General features: G+C 38.4%; 1 protein-coding gene across 1 annotated transcript in view; it reads right to left on the bottom strand.

Moving 5' to 3' along the window:
- MTMR10 (myotubularin related protein 10) overlaps window positions 1-22,061 on the bottom strand; it is a 73,919-nt gene that overhangs the window by 31,618 nt on the left and 20,240 nt on the right. The window contains exons 2-4 of the mRNA XM_065412336.1: window positions 5,998-6,134; window positions 4,283-4,355; window positions 2,103-2,245 (exon numbers count right to left, since the gene is read on the bottom strand). Of these exons, the coding sequence (XP_065268408.1) occupies window positions 2,103-2,245; window positions 4,283-4,355; window positions 5,998-6,009 (228 nt within the window). The 5' untranslated portion in view covers window positions 6,010-6,134. The remainder of the gene's footprint in view (window positions 1-2,102; window positions 2,246-4,282; window positions 4,356-5,997; window positions 6,135-22,061) is intronic.

Genomic DNA, 22,061 nt, shown 5'->3' with positions numbered 1-22,061 from the left:
TTTTGGAGTACCTCCAGGAGAGCTTCATGGAGATGTCCCTGGAGGATTTCCACTCCATCCCCAGACACGTTAACAGACTTTTCCAGTAGCTGTACTGGCTGCGAATGCATCCCAAGTCCTCAGGGCAAAATAATCATTAAAAAACCTTGCTTTTAAAACAAGTTTTATATTTTAAAAGGTAAACTCACCTGAGGTCCCTTCCATGGGGTCGTGGTCTTGGATACTGGCTTGGGAGGGTTGGGAGGGTACTTCAGTCAGGCTGAGAAAAAGATCCTGGCTGTTGGGGAGAACGGAGTGCTGGGTGCTCTCCGCAAGCTCGTCCTCCTCCACCTCTTCCCCCTCCGCAGAATCCTCAGGTGTAGCTGATGAGATTATCCCCGCCTCGGAATCCACGGTCACAGGTGGGGTAGTCGTGGCGGCCCCCCCTAGAATTGCATGCAGCTCGGCGTAGAAGCGGCATGTCCGCGGCTCTGACCCGGAGCGACCGTTTGCCTCCTTTGTTTTTTGATAGGCTTGTCTGAGCTCCTTGACTTTCACGCGGCACTGATCTGAGTCCCTATTGTGGCCTCTCTCCATCATGCCCTTGGAGATTTTTTCAAAAGTTTTGGCATTTCGTCTCTTTGAACGAAGTTCTGCTAGCACTGAATCCTCTCCCCATATAGCAATCAGATCCAGTACCTCCCGTACGGTCCATGCTGGTGCTCTTTTTCGATTATCGGCCTGCATGGTTACCTGTGCTGATGAGCTATCTGTGGTCACCTGTGCTCTCCACGCTGGGCAAACAGGAAATGAAATTCAAATGTTCGCGGGGCTTTTCCTGTCTACCTGGCCAGTGCATCCGAGGTCAGATTGCTGTCCAGAGCGGTCACAATGGTGCACTGTGGGATAGCTCCCGGAGGCCAATACCATCGAATTGCGGCCACACTACCCCTAATTCGAACTGACAAAATCGATTTTGGCGCTACTCCGCTCGTCGGGGTGGAGTACAGAAATCGATTTTAAGCGCCCTTTATTTCGAACTAAATGGCTCCGTTGTGTGGACGGGTGCAGGGTTAATTCGAATTAACGCTGCTAAATCCGAATTAAAGTCGTAGTGTAGACCAGGCCTAAGTCTGCAGTCAGTTTTTAAAGTAGAACAGATTTGATTTCACTAATGCACTGAAAGAGTACACTTACCTGGGGTGGAAATTACACAACTGTAGGCACACAATGCAAGTGCATATTAGAAAACATTTGCTCAAATTTCCAGTTTGCGCACACACATGACTAACTACACATTTAGCTATGTGTACACACAATAGGAGATTTTTGAGTGCACATCTGGAAAGGAACATATAAAGCAGATGTATAAATATGCATCTACGTGAGGTCTAAAAACCAGGCTTTAAGTTTTGATGATACAGGAAACTGGTAACTGGCCTTTCACCTTTGGTTCACGGGTCTGAATTTGATCTCTCACAATGACGAAAACAATTAATATCCAAAAGTTGTCTAGTGGCATATTTAAATGAGTTCCATTTTCTAGTGAACAGGTATTCACATAAAAGCACATCACTATTATAATTAGCACACTTGATGACAGACTCAATAGAAAGAATGAATGGGAATGGAGACTAAACTACTCACCCTCCACTGAGGGCTTTCCAGAACAAAGTTGGTGTATACTGGGAAAATAAACACTTCCTGCACTGCACCTCTTAAGTGAACATACTTCAGACACTAGCGCCTTTAATCTAGAAGCATTCAAATATCTACATACGTATTTTCCTGATGTATTAGTGAAAATACACTATATAACATCTTCTGTTACATCAATGTTTAGGCATTTACCTCATCTGTACTAGAAAAGATTCTCAGTTCATCTTGAGATGATTTTCTGTAACCAAGTTATCTTAAAACACTATTATAGATCATATCTGCGTTTTAGAAAGACTAAAAGGTAGTTTTTAATTGGTGAGACTGAATTAGTCTTCTTTAATCTCTATCAAGAGCTTACAAAACAAAATTTTTTTTAAATGAGAAAGTCCATAATACCAGAGCTGGCACTGCAGAAACCCCAACACAATAAGGAAGTTTAAGGAAAAATTGCATGTTTTTAATACCTTTTTTGCACTCTCAGGGCCTGCTTCATCAAAGCGAAATCGGACAATACGGAAATCTTTGCAATAAATAATTAATTCTGTTGGATTAAATTTAAGTTTCTGGTTGGGACCAAGGACCTTCTGTTTCCTCTTTGTGTCATTTACTAAAACAAAAAACAAAAAGTTGTTAAAGATCAAATATAGAGTATACACTTAAAGAAAAATACTGTTAGTTACATACAGATGATACCAATACTGTAAAAATTAATACTGTTTGAGTAGAACAGATGCTGCTCCTTGTGAGTCACATTATGATCAAATGTCTAGCTCTCCAAACAAAATTGACTTATAGCTGTTATCCTCATTTCCCCTATGTCCAAATGACCATTGGTGAGGAATAATTACATTCCACGAACAAAGGATTTCATATACAGCACCTCTCAGCAACCCATCTTGCCTCCCATGTTGTTCAGCGTGAGTTCTCTCCTCGCAAGGTCATTTCTAAATGATTGACTAATGAAGCATCATTACTGGGATTATATACAATTTGATCTCTGCCTCTTAAAATTTGCTTGCTCAGCCTCTGTCACTTTTTAGGCATTTCACTAACAATAAAACCCTGACTCCTGTGTAAACAGACTGACACTAATCTGTCCAAAATTTTGGAAGGGAAATACAGCACCCCTTCTAAACCCATCACAACCTAATTCAGTTAAAAAGGAAAGAGGACAACACAGCCCTGCGGATGCCCCTTGTGATAGAAATAGGGTCAAGTAGCTCACCTCTTCACTCCATCCTAATACTATCCACTGTTTGGCTATGGAGGATTAGGAATCTATGCCAACCCTTGCAAATTTCTCCCAGAGATGACCTCTGTTAATGGAATCAAAAGCCAATTTCAAATTGACAGAGACCACCTCTTATTTTATTTCCTTGGGACAAATGAGTACGGGCAAATCAATCAATCGTGGTGCAGCCATTCCTGAAAGCGGCTTGCTCACATGCAAATAGATTACAACGCTCCATGCAATCCACTAATCTCCAATATCTGAGATAGATTTTTAAAACCATCTGAGAGATTAATTGCTCAGTAATTCCCAGGATAATTTCTGTCACCTTTTCTATATAGTGGAAAAATAACACCAGTGAACCAACCTGCAGGAAAATAGCCTCTATTATTTATATTAATAATACAAATTAATATTATAAATATAATATTATTTATATTAATAATTGCTAATACCAAGGCCCACCAAACAATACAGTCTTTATAATAGTCTGCAGAGAGAATAGCCTCATCAGGAGCTTTGTTATGATGGCGTTGGTTTATCAAAATTCTATCTTACCCAGTGGAGACAACAGGCAAGGTCCAATGAGATAGACTGTATCAAAAGGCTGATAGATGGGAGTATCGGTATAATGCTGCTCATCCTATAATTTTGACAATCTTAATAAATACTATGGGAGCTTATGCTGGATCACTAAGGTCCAAAAGCTGGTCCTCCAAAACTGGATAAAAGTTTCTCTCTAATTTTAAACTTAACTAATAGATTCCACTTAATTTGCTTCAAATTTACAGCTTCAAAATCAGGAACACCACACACTCTGGCATACTTTCTGGCATAAGACAGAAATTCACCTGCAGAGGTTGCTGATTAATGACGTGTTTAAAAGGCACTATAAAAGTTAGAGAAACAAGACCACCTTAAAATCAGAACTGCAATATTTTGTTGTTTATGGCCCAATTGGCTTGGTGGTGGGAATACCACCTATAAATAATTGTAATTCTTATAATCGCTGGTTATCTTTTTTCAATTTAAAATCTTAAGGTGGAAGAGATGTTCAATTATATGTAAAACAGTTATAAATTAAATGGAAAACCAACAGTTGCTAAAAAGGCACTGTTTCTTGAACAATTATGAATTCAGAATTGTAATCTCACATACTTTAAAAAGCACATGAAAACCAAGTTTAATGCAAGTCTTGCAAAATTTCTGATTTGAATTTTACCCAGTCTTTAGATTGCTTTTCTGACTTGTTACCAATTAATTTAAATTTAGGTACTTCATAGAAAGACTAATGAAATTCAACCTTAACTGTGCACGATTGTGCCTTAATATAGAAAGCAGCTGCTAATTTTAACTTTAACATACAAACTCATGTTTTAAGCTTTTCACCATACTTAAATGACTTTTCCATACCTGTGACAACTTGTTCAATACATGTTAGCGGCACATCATGTTCACCAAGGAGGAGGTTTTTATAATGGAATTTCTGGAACAGAGACAAACTCATGATAAATCAACTGGAGCTTTACAGCAGTGTTGTTTTTAGCATGTATTTTACAACACAATTTAGAGAGAACACTGACAGATATTTCTCAAATAAAAACAATGTGGATTCTATAGGAAAAAAGTTCAACAGACAATATTTCCTTGGAGTTTTCTAGCCTAATCATGAATCATTTCAGCTTCAAACTGACTGCAATTTAAGATGAAAAACCATTACTGCAACTATGAAAAGAAAAATGCGTGTCACCTTCCACGAGCAGAGTCAAAGGTTCCTTTTTATAACACCAGATGTAACAAAATAGATTAAGTGTGGAGGAGTGCTCCTCAGAGCAGTTACAGACCCCAGGTTGGAAACTTCAAAAACAGTACTCTGAGCCCAAAACAATTATATATGCTGCAAGTAGCCATCTGCTACTATTGTCACGTTCTATTTTACAAGTGTAGGAGCTACAAAGAGTATAAGCGTGCAAAGGAGTGTAATTTTTATAGTTTACAAATTTAGTTTAAATGCAGACCACTTGAAGAGAGCAGAGAAATATTATTGGATCACTTCAAATCTAACATACTGTATTGTGGGTTTTTGTAGGAAAGAATGAGAAAAATGACAGCAGCAGAAGAGACAAAGACAAAAAATGCATTTGATAAGGAAATATAATGCTAATTTAACATATTAATTTAAAAGTAATATGCCTTCGAAGCCTGATATATTATTGGTTTCCAAAGACATTGAATATCATGGAATAGAATTATATTAAACTTTAAGGTTGTTACAGTTATGATTAACATGACACATAATATGAATACAATAAATTTGCTTTTTCATAAAAGCCATGGCCTTTGTCACCCAACTAGCCACTACTGAGCAAGACTCCTTCAGTATTTTCACTAATGTAGTTAAATACGTGTCCAGGCAGGCAATTGAGTACTTTTTAAAAAGTTGTAAATGATTATGAAATTTTTATTGAAAAATAAGTATAAATGATAATACAATAAAGGTTGTTGAAACTGAGTTAAAAATATTATTTGCCAAGATGTTTACAAATTAAACTAAGTTTATGACTTTTGCATGTTTTGCCATGCCTTTTCCCTTTTCTGTTATTATGAACAACCAGCCTTAATTGTTATATATTGCTGCCTCTATACTAAATATGATAATTTCACTGGTATCTTGTACTCTCCCTCACTGACTTAAATAGGAGTTGGGCACATATTAAAGATTTTGCTTAATTGGTGCTTATATCTACGTAAAGAAAACTTGGAATTCTCAGAATTCAGTAGGGTGTTCCATTATATTTTCCAATGAATAGTTAAGTGTTTGGCTTTTTAACAGCATTTCCCAAAACACCCTCCTGCAAACAGTAGCTCGCTGTACTGCTTTGATTCCGTAGTTCAAATGACGTGGAAAATAATACTCTGATGTCAAAAACTTACAATCTGTAGATACAATAGGACAAATTAAAGATTGGCACATGAATAATTCAGGATGGATATTTGAACTTCCTTTGTTTTATAGAATGAGGTTAGACCTCTCAATTATTTGAGGAATTTATTGTGGTTTAACCGAATCCATTTTGTTACATCATGATTTATGATAAATAGGATTATCAATTTTGAGAGAAACAAACCTGAAGTGGCATGGGATCATCCGTAATAAATGAAATCTTGAAGTTACTGCAAACCAACTTCCCCCAGAGATCATACTGACTTGTATCTGTTGCAATACATTTTCTCACAAAATTGACTTCATTTACCACAATTTCACCTAAAACAAAACCAGGAAAAAAAAAAAAAAAAAAAGAGTAAGCTATTTAAATCTTTTTAAAGATAGAAACATTACAAGTTGGTGATTTCAGATAGGGTGTTCCCCTTAACCTTTCTGACCTACCATTTGAAAATAAAGCATACTAACTTGGATTATAACATGAAAGCTGGTCAGTGGAAACCAGAACTGTGACCTTTTCATTGAACCACCACTTATAATAGTACTGAAAGAGAGAGAATTAGGTAGTAATTAAAAAAAAAAAAAAACAAAAAAAACCACCCGAGTCATGAGTCTAGTGATGAAAATTGTGATATGCCACCACTGAAGTGTTTTTGTTTTAAATCAATGATAGTTTAAAATGATTAAGAATGATTTGTTTAAAAAGCCTCAGCTAAAATGAATGGTATGTATAATATGTCAGTATGTTTCTAAAACCTTTATTGTTTAAATTATATTACGGTTCTTTTGTGAACCTGCAGGATCCCAAATTTCAGAATCAATCATCAGAAAGCCAACCTGGTTATTAACCAAATCCTCATTTGCACATCTAATTACCTCTGATTAGTACTTGGACATTCAGACTAATATTCTGAGTAAATCTATGAAAGACGACACATGATTTGTAAAAACACACTCGAAAATATCACTCTCCCTTTCAGAGCTTCTACTGTGACCAGCTGATTCGTGAGACTAAAATGTTCCTCTGGTAAAAGAAGTTACTTAAAATGCATATATTTAAATTCATCCAGGCTTCTTCCCAGACAGAAGTCTCTCAAGTACAAAGAATAGTCTAGGAGAAACTGTGCTTTAAACAAGAGGAACACACAGAGGCCGATCATATTGAAAGCTATATTTAAAAAAGCCTTTATAGCTCCCCTCAGACAATTTTACCCATTAGCATCTGGAATTGAAGTTCCTGGAAGCTAAATTACAACCTACATACAGCTTCCCACATTTTACTTCAGGATGTGCAATCTGTTATTTGCTGAATCCCGACATATAAACAAAGTTCTCTTCCATATCAGAGGAGCCAACTGTATTGTTATAACACTTCAGTTGTCGATTGCCACAGGTAACAAGAGCATGCATATGGAAATTTAAGTTTATAATACTTTAAATATTTTCAATTATTAAAGTATTAAAGAGTGCATACAGCTGATTTAATAGTGATGAAGACTAACTTGCTCATCTAGGGATTAATTCTGCAAGGTTATCTCCAATTGCCAGAAAGGGGACCTGATGGTGCTCAGTACCTTGGGCTCTGGTTGTCCAAAAGATTTTACCATAATATACTTCACAGATTATAGTTAAATGGCAGCAGAAATCATTTACAGAATCAGACATGGAAAGAGACCTTATTGGGTCACCCACAGTCCAGCTCCCTGGTCAGCACATTTTCCAATATTCTTCCCAGTGTTATCACTTGGGAACATTATAACGTTTCAGTGCTTCCAACAGACTATTCCACAACCTAATACATCTTACTGTCAAGATGTTTTTCCTGATATCCCATCTACATAATCCCCAAATTGTATACTTTATATTTTCTTGTAAAGTACCACCAAATACCACATTAAAATTCCTTTCTGTCGTTGGTGCTAACAACCTTCATATACTTTACACGAAGTTCCCTGCCTGTATTAGTCTCTTAACCAAACATTTTTGGTCTTTCCTCATAAATGAAACCTTCCAGGGCCATTATAATTTAGTTGCTCTTCTCTGAACCCATCCAATGTACCAATATTTCTCTAACAATGTGGTGTCCAGAACCAAATACACTATTTCCCTTAATACTCAAAGAAACGTATAATTCAGAATGGCTGATTAATACATGCTAAAAATTTTAATGTGTGGTATTCCTTTACTGTTCTATCAACTGGATTTTATTTTTTTAAACACCATGTTCATTCCTTACAGTTGTTCAGGCTTCCGTTTTATAATTTTCTTGTTATACGACTTTGTAAATCTGTCTTTTTATGAAGCAGTTCAATAAGCTGAGAGTCAGCTTATTGTTTCACTCTTATTAATGGACCTTTTTATCATCATTACTGCCCCCATGCATTTGTAAAACCACCTCTCATTTTACTAATCTTCATCATATCTAGTCCTCCTTGCTTCCTCCCTCCATTCCTCATGTTTGTGCAGACACATTTTAATGTATTAATATTCATTCATCTATTTCAGAAAATTCTTTCTTCTGCCTTACTTTTTATGATGGAAGTACATGTCAGACCTTTTGACAGCAGTGAAAGCTCCCCACCCCTCCCATAAACACCCGCTCCCACTTAAAGTCAAATCAGTTTTGACCTAGGAGTTTGGTTATCTAGCTACTCAAAATATTCAGAATGCAAAGTGGTCAGGGCTCAGTATGCTGTCAACCATTTTTTTTTTAAAAGTATTTTTAAGTTGTGTTTTTTTCTTTTAAATCAAATGTGAAAGCTAACAATGCAGTTAACCTTTAACAGATGGAGTTTTCAAGGGCCTTAGTGCAAGTCTATATTTTTTAATAGTGGGATCCCAAACCTTTATCTTGAAGTTTCATATTAAGACACTTAACCTTTAACACTTGTTATTCAGTGGCTATATTGAATAATATGAAGAAGGGTGCAAAGCATCTAAACCTCCGTAAAATAGAGGAAACTAGCTAAATAAAGTGGAAACAATTATCAGTCTAATATCAGGAAACATTTTGCTTTAGCCAAATCCACAGCTTAAAAGATGGTTTTTCTATGGCAGTGTCTATGATTAAGCTATTCAGAGATATTACACTGCACATTTTTACAATGTAGCTGCTTCTTTTTCCAGTAAACAGTCACAAGCTGTTCCAGACACGGAACAGCAGTGAACACTTTCATGTGACTTGAACAGTCAAAGAGTTATCCCAGGAAACAAGAGAGCAGTCTGTATAAACTCTGACAGGAAACTAGAACAAATTACAGGGTTACCACCCATTATATATGAAGCGTATTCAAGTAATAAAAATCTACCCAAATTAAATTCATGATTCACAAAAAGATAACACAAGAGTCCAAAGCTCATTAGTTATTAATCTCTCCATTTGAAAACATAAAATTTTAGAGAATTACAGGTTTCTGAGATTCTGGTAAACATTCAAAAAAAATTTAACTTGACTTCATAGCATCTTGGATGCAACATACAGCTACTGTTTAAGGGGAATCCATGAAAACTTATTTCAGTGACTCATTGTGTTATTACATCACCATCTCCTACATCCCACAACAGTCAAAATCAGAGACTAATAATCAACGAATAAAATCTTATTCAAGCGATACATTCCATGCCTACAATATTTCATTTTCTAGGTAAAGCCAAAGATTGTTCTGTTAACTGTATAGTTGGCAGACATAAACACACTATATCTTCCTATCATAAAACATGTTAGATATCTTGATTAGAGCTACATAAACAAAATGTAATTTGTTAGATAAATGAAAAAGCAATATTGTACTCAATGAAACAAGTCACAAATATTCTACTCCATTTTTTCCTCCTCATACAAAAAAAAAAAAAATTAAGCAGTGCATAGATAGTGTGACGGGTTGGATCACAGAAACCCCCTTGGGAGCTGCCACCCGATGTGCAAAGACTACCCCTGCTTCTGTTTTCCCTGCCAGCTCAGGATTTCAGCACCCTGTCTTGCTGAGCCAGACACTCCAGTCTGCTCTAACAAAGACTCAGGGTCTGAATCACTTGTCCCAAAGCTGCAAGTTTACCTGAAAACCAGCTCACAGGAGTGTGCTTGTCTTTAGCACTCAGATGCCCAACTCCCAATGGGGTCTAAACCCAGATAAATCCGTTTTACCCTGCATAAAGCTTATGCAGGGCAAACTCATAAATTGTTCGCCCTCTATAACACTGATAGAGAGATATGCACAGTTGTTTGCTCCCTCAGGTATTAATACACACTCTGAGTAAATTACTAAATAAAAAGTGATTTTATTAAATACAGACAGTAGGATTTAAGTGGTTCAAAGTAGTACCAGACAGAACAAAGTAAGTCACAAGCAAAATAAAATAAAATGCGCAAATCTATGCCTAATCAAACTAAATACAGATAATCTCACCCTCAGAGATGCTTCAGTAAGTTTTTCTCAGACTGGACACCTTCCAGGCCTGGGCACAATTCTTTCCCCTGGTACAGCTTTTGTTCCAGCTTAGGTGTTATCTAGGGGATTCTCCATGATGGCTCCTCTCTCCCTCTGTTCTCTTCCACCCCTTTATATATCTTTTGCATAAGGCGGGAACCCTTTGTTCCTCTGGGTTTCCACCCCCTCCCCTCACTGAAAAAGCACCAGGTTAAAGATGGATTCCAGTTCAGGTGACATGATCACATGTCACTGCAAGACTTCATTACTCACTTGCCAGCACACACATATACAGGGAGACTCACAGGTAAACAGCCATCTGCAGACAATGGGAGTCATCAAGATTCCAAACCATCATTAATGGCCCCCACTTTACATAATTACAATAGGCCCTCAGAGTTACATTTGATATTTCTAGTTTTAGATACAAGAGTGGTACATTTCTACAAATAGGATGATCACACTCAGTAGCTTATGAGCTTTGTAATGATACCTTACAAGAGACCTTTTGCACAAAGCATATCCCATTTGCATTATAGTCACTTATTATCAATTTTTTAATAAAACTATCCCAGTTACATTATATTCACTTATTATCATGTTTTTATAAAACCATGTAGACTGCACAAAGTCACACCCTCCTCCTGAACTTACTGCCAGAGACTTGGACACTGACCATGGCGGAGGCAGTATACCTAAAATTCGTTTTTGGGCTCCCCTATGGGGCAGACACTCCTGTGTCCCCCAAAAGGGAAAGAGACCCTGATCCAGCTGTAGGCTCACAGCTACCAGCTATGAGGGACCTTTCGCTGGCCAGCAAAATCCCCCCCCTTTCACTCAGGTTGGGTTTGCTTCCAGCTAGAGTCCTTGGGGTTTGTTCCCACCGCAGCAGTCACCAGGACCCCAACTTCCAGCTCCAGGATACATGTCTCTGTGCACCTCTTCCACTCCATTACAGCCAGGTCATGCTTCTGGGTCTTAATTGCTTTGTCTCTTAAGTCCAGGTTGGTGGGCAGCCTTTTCTTTTTCCAGGTCAGCCTTTTCCCAGGCAAATTGTATATCAATTTCCATTTGTCTTTCCTTGAGACCATCACTTGACGAGCTGGGATACCACAGAGAACACCCTCCTGCCAGAACAGGCACCCCTCCCCTCCTGTCTTGCTAGGTTAGACACTCCAGTCAGCTTCAGCACAGACAGAGGTTGGGCCACACCCATCTGCAGTTCACTGAAACTGAGATGTACTCAGCTCAGGGGCTTCTTAGTTAACAGAGACATTCCCAGCGCCCATTGTTCAGTCTTTCTGGGCAATTTGCAACTTGTGTAGTTTTAGCTTCTTTTGATCTTCATTCTTACTTATTTTGCTTCCTTTTCTGTCCCTAATTCCCTTTCCCGAAATAAGCAAACAGAAAATAACAAACCAGTAACCACTTTGTCTGTTCTCCAGCCACCACACTTAAAACTCACTTAAAATCACTACCAGTATCTCAAAGCAATCAGCTGTGCACAGATCCTGCCGACTACGCCACTGTGACGGGTTGGATCACAGAAACCCCCTTGGGAGCTGCCACCCGATGTGCAAAGACTACCCCTGCTTCTGTTTTCCCTTCCAGCTCAGGATTTCAGCACCCTGTCTTGCTGAGCCAGACACTCCAGTCTGCTCTGACAAAGACTCAGGGTCTGAATCACTTGTCCCAAAGCTGCAAGTTTACCTGAAAACCAGCTCACAGGAGTGTGCTTGTCTTTAGCACTCAGATGCCCAACTCCCAATGGGGTCTAAACCCAGATAAATCCGTTTTACCCTGCATAAAGCTTATGCAGGGCAAACTCATAAATTGTTCGCCCTCTATAACACTGATAGAGAGATATGCACAGTTGTTTGCTCCCTCAGGTATTAATACATACTCTGAGTAAATTACTAAATAAAAAGTGATTTTATTAAATACAGACAGTAGGATTTAAGTGGTTCAAAGTAGTACCAGACAGAACAAAGTAAGTCACAAGCAAAATAAAATAAAATGCGCAAATCTATGCCTAATCAAACTAAATACAGATAATCTCACCCTCAGAGATGCTTCAGTAAGTTTTTCTCAGACTGGACACCTTCCAGGCCTGGGCACAATTCTTTCCCCTGGTACAGCTTTTGTTCCAGCTTAGGTGTTATCTAGGGGATTCTCCATGATGGCTCCTCTCTCCCTCTGTTCTCTTCCACCCCTTTATATATCTTTTGCATAAGGCGGGAACCCTTTGTTCCTCTGGGTTTCCACCCCCTCCCCTCACTGAAAAAGCACCAGGTTAAAGATGGATTCCAGTTCAGGTGACATGATCACATGTCACTGCAAGACTTCATTACTCACTTGCCAGCACACACATATACAGGGAGACTCACAGGTAAACTGCCATCTGCAGACAATGGGAGTCATCAAGATTCCAAACCATCATTAATGGCCCCCACTTTACATAATTACAATAGGCCCTCAGAGTTACATTTGATATTTCTAGTTTTAGATACAAGAGTGGTACATTTCTACAAATAGGATGATCACACTCAGTAGCTTATGAGCTTTGTAATGATACCTTACAAGAGACCTTTTGCACAAAGCATATCCCATTTGCATTATAGTCACTTATTATCAATTTTTTAATAAAACTATCCCAGTTACATTATATTCACTTATTATCATGTTTTTATAAAACCATGTAGACTGCACAACGTCACAGATAGGATTTATGGCATGCACCTTGCCTTCATATTTTTTCTTGTAAGGTGATCACTAATTGGAGAGACCATAGTTGATTATAGGTAAGGTTAAGATTTTGTCAGAGTTATTTTTAATAAAAGTTATGGACATGTCGCGGGCAATAAACAAAAATTCACGGAAGCCTGCGACCAGTCTGGGGAGGAAGGGGAGAGCGCGAGAGGGGCTGACTGCCGCCACAGGAGCTGACAGGTGCAGCCCTGCTATGTGGCTGAAGCCGAAGAAGTCATGGAGATCCGTTAAAGTCACAGAATCCGTGACCTAATCACATCCTCACTTATCGGTAATGCTGAAACCAACTTGGCCTCTTGAGGGGAAATGGATGAGCCTCTTAAGTGCAGTGGATGGGCGGGGAGATGATCTCAGACATGGAAAACAGAGGAAGATTGCAGTTATTCATCATGGCTGCCATCCCAGCCATCTCCAGGGAACCTTGAATCCACCATGACACTTCTGGACCTTCACTGTCCTGATCCTGAGAAATATCTTGACCGAACCGGGCCAGAGAGATGGACCCAGAGAACATTGCCACAGGCTCTAGCTAAATCCCAAATACCACCTGGGATATTAGACTGTCAGTCACCCTGTCCCACTCCCATCATGTGTTTTCCTTCCTCACATTATTTCTTCTCTTTCCTATCTCTCTACTTATGCCTTTTACCTAAGGAGAGTCTGGTCAGGTTGGCCAAAAGTGCATATTTTGCAACACTGCTGTGAGCCTGTGATCTAAGAGGCAGATTATAGCAATGCCCTGAAAAGCCCAATGTTGGTACAAGTTTGCCAGATCTCAGTGTGGCTAATAAAACTGTGTGCCACGTCTGCTACACTGACTATTTGCTTAGTACACCTCTACCTCGATATAACGATGTCCTTGGGAGCCAAAAAATCTTACCGCAGTATAGGTGAAACCGCGTTATAGTGAACTTGCTTTGATCCACCGGAGTGCGCAGCCTCCCCCCACCTCCCCCCGAGCACTGCTTTACCGCGTTATATTGGGTCGCGTTATATTGAGGTAACCGTGTACCACCATTCTGTATGTACATTGTGCCTTTCATTGGAGTTTCAAAGTACCTTACAAACAAAGTCTCAAAATAACCCCCGGAGTGGAAGGCATATTCTCTATTTTCCTGATGGCACAGCGAGTTTTATCGACTTTTCTCATATGCACAGAAGTTTGTGGCAAAGCCAGTAAGAGATCTTGGATCACCTGACTCCCAGACCTAAGCTACACACAAATTAGAATTATTGAATTTAACAAAAACAAAAAAAACAAAAAAACCCAGTTCCACTAAAACTCCATGCCCCCAAATTCTCTCCTCTCTATAGTAAAACAAGTTTTTTCAGGGGCAATCCTTTCATCTTCAGCCAGCAGTAATATCTGCCAGCTGGGGACAGAGCACCTACATTGTAAAACACCTGGAGAATTGAGATATGAAGTACAGCTGACTTACCAGATTGCTGGTAGTTACAGAGCCATTTTATTGCTGAACAGAGACCCTACTTAAATTGCCAACATATGGTAACTCCAAGGTGTTAAAAAATTGATATTATCTGGGTGTAAGTAGGTCTGTGAAATTAGAATCATTGAGCGATTCACATTAAGTCTTACATGTATTCTTCAAGTTTGAAAGATACCAAAACATATTAGGAAGGGTTTCTTCATTTTACACTGACAGTGGAAGATAAGACAACACCTAAAATAAACCTTTTCAATAAAAATCTGAAGTTATGGATCAAAAACTGATTTGAGTTCCAGAAGGAAGTAAGGCAGACCAACTGAAGATTTAAAAAAGGGAGGGCGACATTAGGATAGGGGTGTACTATAGACCACCAAATCAGCAGAAGGTGATGGATGAGGCATTTTTTAAACAACCAAACATCCAAAACACAAGACTTGGTAGGAATGTGGGAGTTTAACTACCCAGACAGCTGTTGGAAAAGTAATACAGAAAAATACAAAATCTCCAGTAAGTTCTTCGCATGTATTAGGGACAAACTTATTTCAGAAGGTGGAGTAAGTGATCATGCATGATCTAAAAAATAAAAAGGAGTCATATAAAAAATGGAAACTAGGACAGATTACGAAGGATGAATATAGGCAAACAACACAGGAATGCAGGGGCAAGATTAGAAAGGCAAAGGCACAAAATGAGCTCAAACTAGCTACAGGAATAAAGGGAAACAAGAAGACTTTTTATCAATACATTAGAAGCAAGAGGAAGACCGAAGACAGGGTAGGCCCACTGCTCAGTGAAGAGGGAGAAACAGTAACAGGAAACTTGGAAATGGCAGAGATGCTTAATGACTTTGTTTCGGTCTTCACCGAGAAGTCTGAAGGAATGCCTAACATAGTGAATGCTAATGGGAAGGGGGTAGGTTTAGCAGATAAAATAAAAAAAGAACAAGTTAAAAATCACTTAGAAAAGTTAGATGCCTGCAAGTCACCGGGGCCTGATGAAATGCATCCTAGAATACTCAAGGAGCTAATAGAGGAGGTATCTGAGCCTCTAGCTATTATCTTTGGAAAATCATGGGAGACGGGAGAGATTCCAGAAGACTGGAAAAGGGCAAATATAGTGCCCATCTATAAAAAGGGAAATAAAAACAACCCAGGAAACTACAGACCAGTTAGTTTAACTTCTGTGCCAGGGAAGATAATGGAGCAAGTAATTAAGGAAATCATCTGCAAACACTTGGAAGGTGGTAAGGTGATAGGGAATAGCCAGCATGGATTTGTAAATAACAAATCGTGTCAAACCAATCTGATAGCTTTCTTTGATAGGATAACGAACCTTGTGGATAAGGGAGAAGCTGTGGATGTGGTACACCTAGACTTTAGTAAGGCATTTGATACGATCTCGCATGATATTCTTATCGATAAACTAGGCAAATACAATTTAGATGGGGCTACTATAAGGTGGGTGCATAACTGGCTGGATAACCGTACTCAGAGAGTTGTTATTAATGGTTCCCAATCCTGCTGGAAAGGCATAACAAGTGGGGTTCCGCAGGGGTCTGTTTTGGGACCGGCTCTATTCAATATCTTCATTAACGACTTGGATATTGGCATAGAAAGTACGCTTATTAAGTTTGCAGATTATACCAAACTGGGAGGGATTGCAACTGCTTTGGAGGACAGGGTCATAATTCAAAATGATCTGGACAAATTGGAGAAATGGTCTGAGTTAAACAGGATGAAGTTTAACGAAGACAAATGCAAAGTGCTCCACTTAGGAAGGAAAAGTCAGTTTCACACATACAGAATGGGAAGAGACTGTCTAGGAAGGAGTACGGCCCTAGAAAGGGATCTAGGGGTTATAGTGGACCACAAGCTAAATATGAGTCAACAGTGTGATGCTATTGCAAAAAAAGCAAACATGATTCTGGGATGTATTAACAGGTGTGTTGTGAGCAAGACACGAGAAGTCATTCTTCTGCTCTACTCTGCTCTGGTTAGGCCTCAGCTGGAGTATTGTGTCCAGTTCTGGGCACCGCATTTCAAGAAAGATGTGGAGAAATTGGAGAGGGTCCAGAGAAGAGCAACAAGAATGATTAAAGGTCTTGAGAACATGACCTATGAAGAAAGGCTGAAAGAATTGGGTTTGTTTAGTTTGGAAAAGAGAAGACTGAGAGGGGACATGATAGCAGTTTTCAGGTATCTAAAAGGGTGTCAAAAGGAGGAGGGAGAAAACTTGTTCACCTTAGCCTCTAAGGATAGAACAAGAAGCAATGGGCTTAAACTGCAGCAAGGGAGGTCTAAGTTGGACATTAGGAAAAAGTTCCTAACTGTCAGGGTGGTTAAACACTGGAATAAATTGCCTAGGGAGGTTGTGGAATCTCCATCTCTGGAGATATTTAAGAGTAGGTTAGATAAATGTCTATCAGGGATGGTCTAGACAGTATTTGGTCCTGCCATGAGGGCAGGGGACTGGACTCGATGACCTCTCGAGGTCCCTTCCAGTCCTAGAATCTATGAATCTATGGGGACAGCCATTTTAGACTTGATGCTGACTAACAGAGAGGAACTGGTAGCAAATCTGATGGCTAAAGGCAATTTGGGTGGAAGTGATCATGAAATGACAGATTTCAAGGAAAGAAAGGAGTAAGGACAGCAAACTAAGGACAACATATTTCAACAAACCCAAAAACCTAGTGCCTAAGTCCGCTGTGAAGAAAATCTAAGAGAAAAAGTAGTTCAGGAGGGCTGGCAGTTTCTCAAAGACAATATTAATAGCACAGTAGGAAACTATCCAGATGCGAAGGAATCTCAAGAACAACAATAAGAAGGCAATATGGCTCCATCCGGAGGTCTTTAATTACCTGATCAAAAAGTGAAAACATGGACAAATTGTTAAGGATGAATACAAAAGAATAATGCAAGCATGTAGTGACAAAATCAGAAAGGCTAAAGAACAAAACGAGTTACACACAACAATGGACACAAAAGGCAATCAGAAGAGGTTTTATAAACACATTAGGATCAAGAGAAAAACAAAATGAAGTGTAGGTCCACTACCCAGCTGAGAAGGAGAGCTAATAACGGAGGACATCAAGAAATCTGAGGTGTTTAATGCCTGTTTTGCTTCAGTCTTCAATAAAAAGGTTAACTGTGACCAGAGGCTTAACAACAACAGGGAAAGGACAGGTTTAAAGACTATTTAGATAAGTTAGCATTCAAGTTGGCAGGGCCTGAAAAAATTCAAGTCATGTCAAACCAAACTAATTTCCTTCTTTGAACGAGTTACTGGCCTAGTGGATGGGGAAGGTGGGTTGGGGAGCAAGTAGTAGACAGGATATATCTTCATTTTAGTAAGGCTTTTGACACAATCCCTCATGACAGTCTCACAAGCAAACTAGTCAAATGTGGTCTAGATCAGGGTTCTCAAACTTTTTCCTTTCTGAGCCCCCTCTCCTCCCTCCAACATGCTAGAAAAACTCCAGGGTCAAGTGGAGGGCAGCCTCAGGGCTCCGGGCTTCAGACACCAGGTGTGTGTGTGGGTCCCCTCAGGGCTTTAGACCTGCAGGGTGCCGGGGCTCAGGGCTTCTGCCCTGTGGGGCACTGGGCGGGGGAGGCCAGCAGATTACCCTGACAGGCCGCATATCGCCCACCACTGGTCTAGGTATACTTGGTCCTGCCAAAATGCAGGAGGCTGGTCTAGATGACCTCTCAAGCCCTACATTTCTATTGCAAAATAAATCAAAGACTAATTGGAGTTACTATTTAGCAATTAAAGTATATACTCATCTGTATCCTGGTAGTGCATATTTAGACAGGCATGTTTAACAAGATTTTTAACTAGCATAACTGTTTGTATTTGTTCCAACCATAATGGGCAAAATATGGATCTGAACACAAATAATTAACTTGAACACTTTCTTAACTAAAAAAGTGAAGTATTCAGTAATTTAATTATGAAGTTAAATTGAAGTCTTCAGGAATCTTTAATCATTTAACTGGCGTTTGCTAGTTGTCCTTGTTGGAGAGTAGAATACTAAAATAGTGTGGGTTTATTAGCATGCTCTAAGCATTTAAATGTAAATTTTCTCTCATTCACTTCTAAATGAATCTTCTGTTCAGCATGCTCAGTAGAGACTTTGAAGTTCAAAACGAAAAAAACTCTGATGAGATTCTACTTATAAGCTCATGAAGTACTTTTTAAAGCGCTTTTTAGGGAATTTTCGTGAGCTCTAACAATGTATTAGCAGTACCACAAAAGATCAAGAAATAATGGCATGCTTGTTAGAGGATATCACCTGTTCTTAAGATTTTATATAGTATCATTTCCCCATGAATTTAAGTTGATATGTATTCTATGTTCAGCATATTACAGTGATCAGTTTGACAATACTAATACTCTATTATATGCATATTTACATTTAAGAGTTGATTCTAAAATGTGAAAATTAGACCAGTACCCACATTTTCCAATAGGACAGCCTGATACTGTGGCTACTAGAGAATGGAAAATTAGTCTGATTATGTGTTAGTATTGAATGGAGAAAATGGGATGTCATTTAAAAATATAAAACAACAGACTCTCTCATTTTCATATCAGGATATCAATGTTAATAGTTTTATATAAAGCACAGTGCCTGAAGAGTGCTCAGAGTTTTTAACAGAAGAGATGAAAGAGTTTAAAGGTAAATTTTAGAAATATGCTGAGTGAGAACAAACAAACAAGGTACTGGTGTGGATGGCCTGACCCAACCTTAACTTCCAAGATAATCACTCAAATGTAATAGAGATGTTTCTTTTTTTTTTTTTTTTTTTTTTTTTTTTTTTTTGGAGGTATTGCACAGTACATCAATTTGCTTACTTATATTACACAATGAAGATTCCCAAAGTATGATTCTGTAATAATCATCAGTAGCTATTGGGGGAGATGGGTTATGTTTTTCAACCAGTTATTTTAAGTTATAAAATAATTTCATCTTTTGTAACGAAGTCATGGATACAAAACAGACATGCTTGATAACAGCAGCAATGGACATATTGAGTTATAGTAGTGCAAGTTTTGTCAACTTTTACATCGAACACAAAACTAGATGTTCTCCAGAACTAAGCATATTTTAAGGACTTCTTCTCTGTAAGTCTGTTTAGTTGCCAGGAGGGAAAAAAAGAAGTGGTATAGTAGTTTGTTTAGTAGGCTGTTAAAACTCATTATATGACATTTTGTTCTCTTTCTAGGCTCTCTAGTGACTTATGGTATGAACAACATTTGCCACTGGTCAGAAGTCATTGGGAGGGAAAAATTAACTGGCAGCATAGTGCCCACTTTTTTTGCAGAATACACAAGGAAAAACAAACAGATTTAATTTTAAAGTAGACTCAAGCAAAACCATTTTTAGGTCTGGTTTCTATACAGTCAAAACTAAACTACATGAAATAGCTGGAAAAATAATTCAGACAGATGTTCACAAAATACCTAACATATCTGTACAAGTCAGAAACTTAAGAAAAAACAGATCTCAGTATTCTTGACTGTAAATTAAGAACATCAATATGAAATGGTCCACAAATGTAAGTTTGCATCCAGAATCTAAATTCCAGATAATTCATAGAAGTGGACAGAACTCATAAATCAGTCCTTTATAATACCCAAAACAAATAAATAAGCCAATGCACAGAAACATACCACAAAGTTTATACTGGATCTTAAGACAGGATATGTATGCAGATCTATAATAGCAGATAGCTTTTATAAACTGTTGCTCTGCTTATGTTAGGAACTAATAAGTCAAGTGTTTGGTTCATTTTTAATTTTTTTGTGGTATGAAAGATCAGTTTGCAGAAGTAATATGCCAAAAAAATCTGGAAATTAATCTAAAAAAATCTCCACAATTTATGGAACTAAAGATTGGTAATATTTGCATAAACTCAAAATATAGTGCAAAAAGAAAAACTTCAGAGAATTATTTCAAACACATATTTTCCAAATAAAATTCCAGTAATTTCTTCAGTGTTGAACAGAGCTCCACACACGTGCATGGCACGGACTTAAAAAATGAAGTTAAAATAGTTTCAGGTGCTACACCAATGCCTTACAGCTCCTGTTAGCTTTGGTAGTTTTACAATCACAAGTTATTTTCAATTTTATTTAAAAAAGGGGATGGGTGGAAGGACTAAGATTCTAATCCTGCAATGTGATCTAATATCTAACTAAAAAGTTAATGGGATACCACTTGGCCACATGGCCCTGTGCTAGTGAATTGCATTGTGGAACATAAACCTATTTAATTGGCTATGCCTGTGAATCAGTGAAATTGACTATACACAAAGCAAATCTAAAGCCATTTTTCTTTCAGTTATAGTAATGTTAGATGTTACTTATAACATAACAAATATATTCAGACAGTGTTACTTTTAAGATCAAATCTGACGTGCTTAAATCTAACAGACAAAAATACAAAATATGAAAGAAGTGGTTTGGATGTGGCAGAAGAGAACTAAGGAGATCATACTATTTTATTAATCAAGAGTCATGGGTTTTAAAGGAGAATTGAAGGAGAGGGAGGACATTTAACACAGAGAAAGGAGTTTTAGTTTTGGGGTGGCTATTTTTAAGGCTGTATCATGGCTAAATTCAGCCTCTACCATAGTACCCACAACCAAAGTTCAACATCAAACTACCTCTTTTAACTGTTTGACTTCAAGCTGCTAACACAGTCAAAATAAAATTAGGGGGAAAATTGTAACTGGCCCCTTTAAGAGGAACAGGATCCAGTGCACCTGTGACTCCTCAGCTGCCTCCTAATTGAGTTTTAAGGGAGGGCACCCTGTCCATATAAATGGGAGAGCCCGACAGACTGAGTAAGAACTATGAATTGCATGTGGTGCATTTCTAATGACACTACTGTGTGTAATAATCCAGGTAGTTACTGGAGAAATGTCCATCAATTTAAGAATGAAAGTGTTAGATTTGACAGTTTGGTCTGAAGTCAAGGGAAAGTCAAGGGAAATAGCAAAGATAAGAATACTGGAAAAATATACAAGGAATGTTGGGAATTAAATAGATGAAATGCAGCCTGACTCAATAGACTCCCTCATGCTCATAGGGTTTAAATGCAAGTAAGAGTTAAGTGAAAGAGGACTAGAAAAGAGAAAGTTGTCCTATATGACCGATAAAGATTAGGAGTTTATACACCGCTACCTCGATATAACGCCACCCGATATAACACAGTAAAGCAGTGCTCCGGGGGGGCGGTGTGTGCACTCCGGTGGATCAAAGCAAGTTCAATATAACACGGTTTCACCTATAACGCGGTAAGATTATTTGGCTCCCGAGGACAACGTTATATCGAGGTAGAGGTGTATATGGTAAATAGAGTCATCACTGCTGAATATATACTGACGGATCTAAAGATGAAAAACAGGAAGAGTGGAGCAGCCTTTTGCATCTCTGAGACTGTAGTTGAGAAATCAAAAGAATACTTAATTTTGTAGCCATTATGACAGCTGAATTGGTGGGAATAATGTTAGCATTAAACTGGATAAGGCTCACTGCAGAACTGTTACATTTTCAGATTCATTATCAGGTATTCTGGGAATTAAAAAGGGTACCTC

This window comes from Emys orbicularis, chromosome 10 (assembly GCF_028017835.1).
Source record: "Emys orbicularis isolate rEmyOrb1 chromosome 10, rEmyOrb1.hap1, whole genome shotgun sequence".
NCBI classification, from domain to species: Eukaryota; Metazoa; Chordata; order Testudines; family Emydidae; genus Emys; species Emys orbicularis.
The sequence above is the reverse complement of the archived record's forward strand: the minus strand, read 5'-3'. Positions and strand labels throughout refer to the sequence as shown.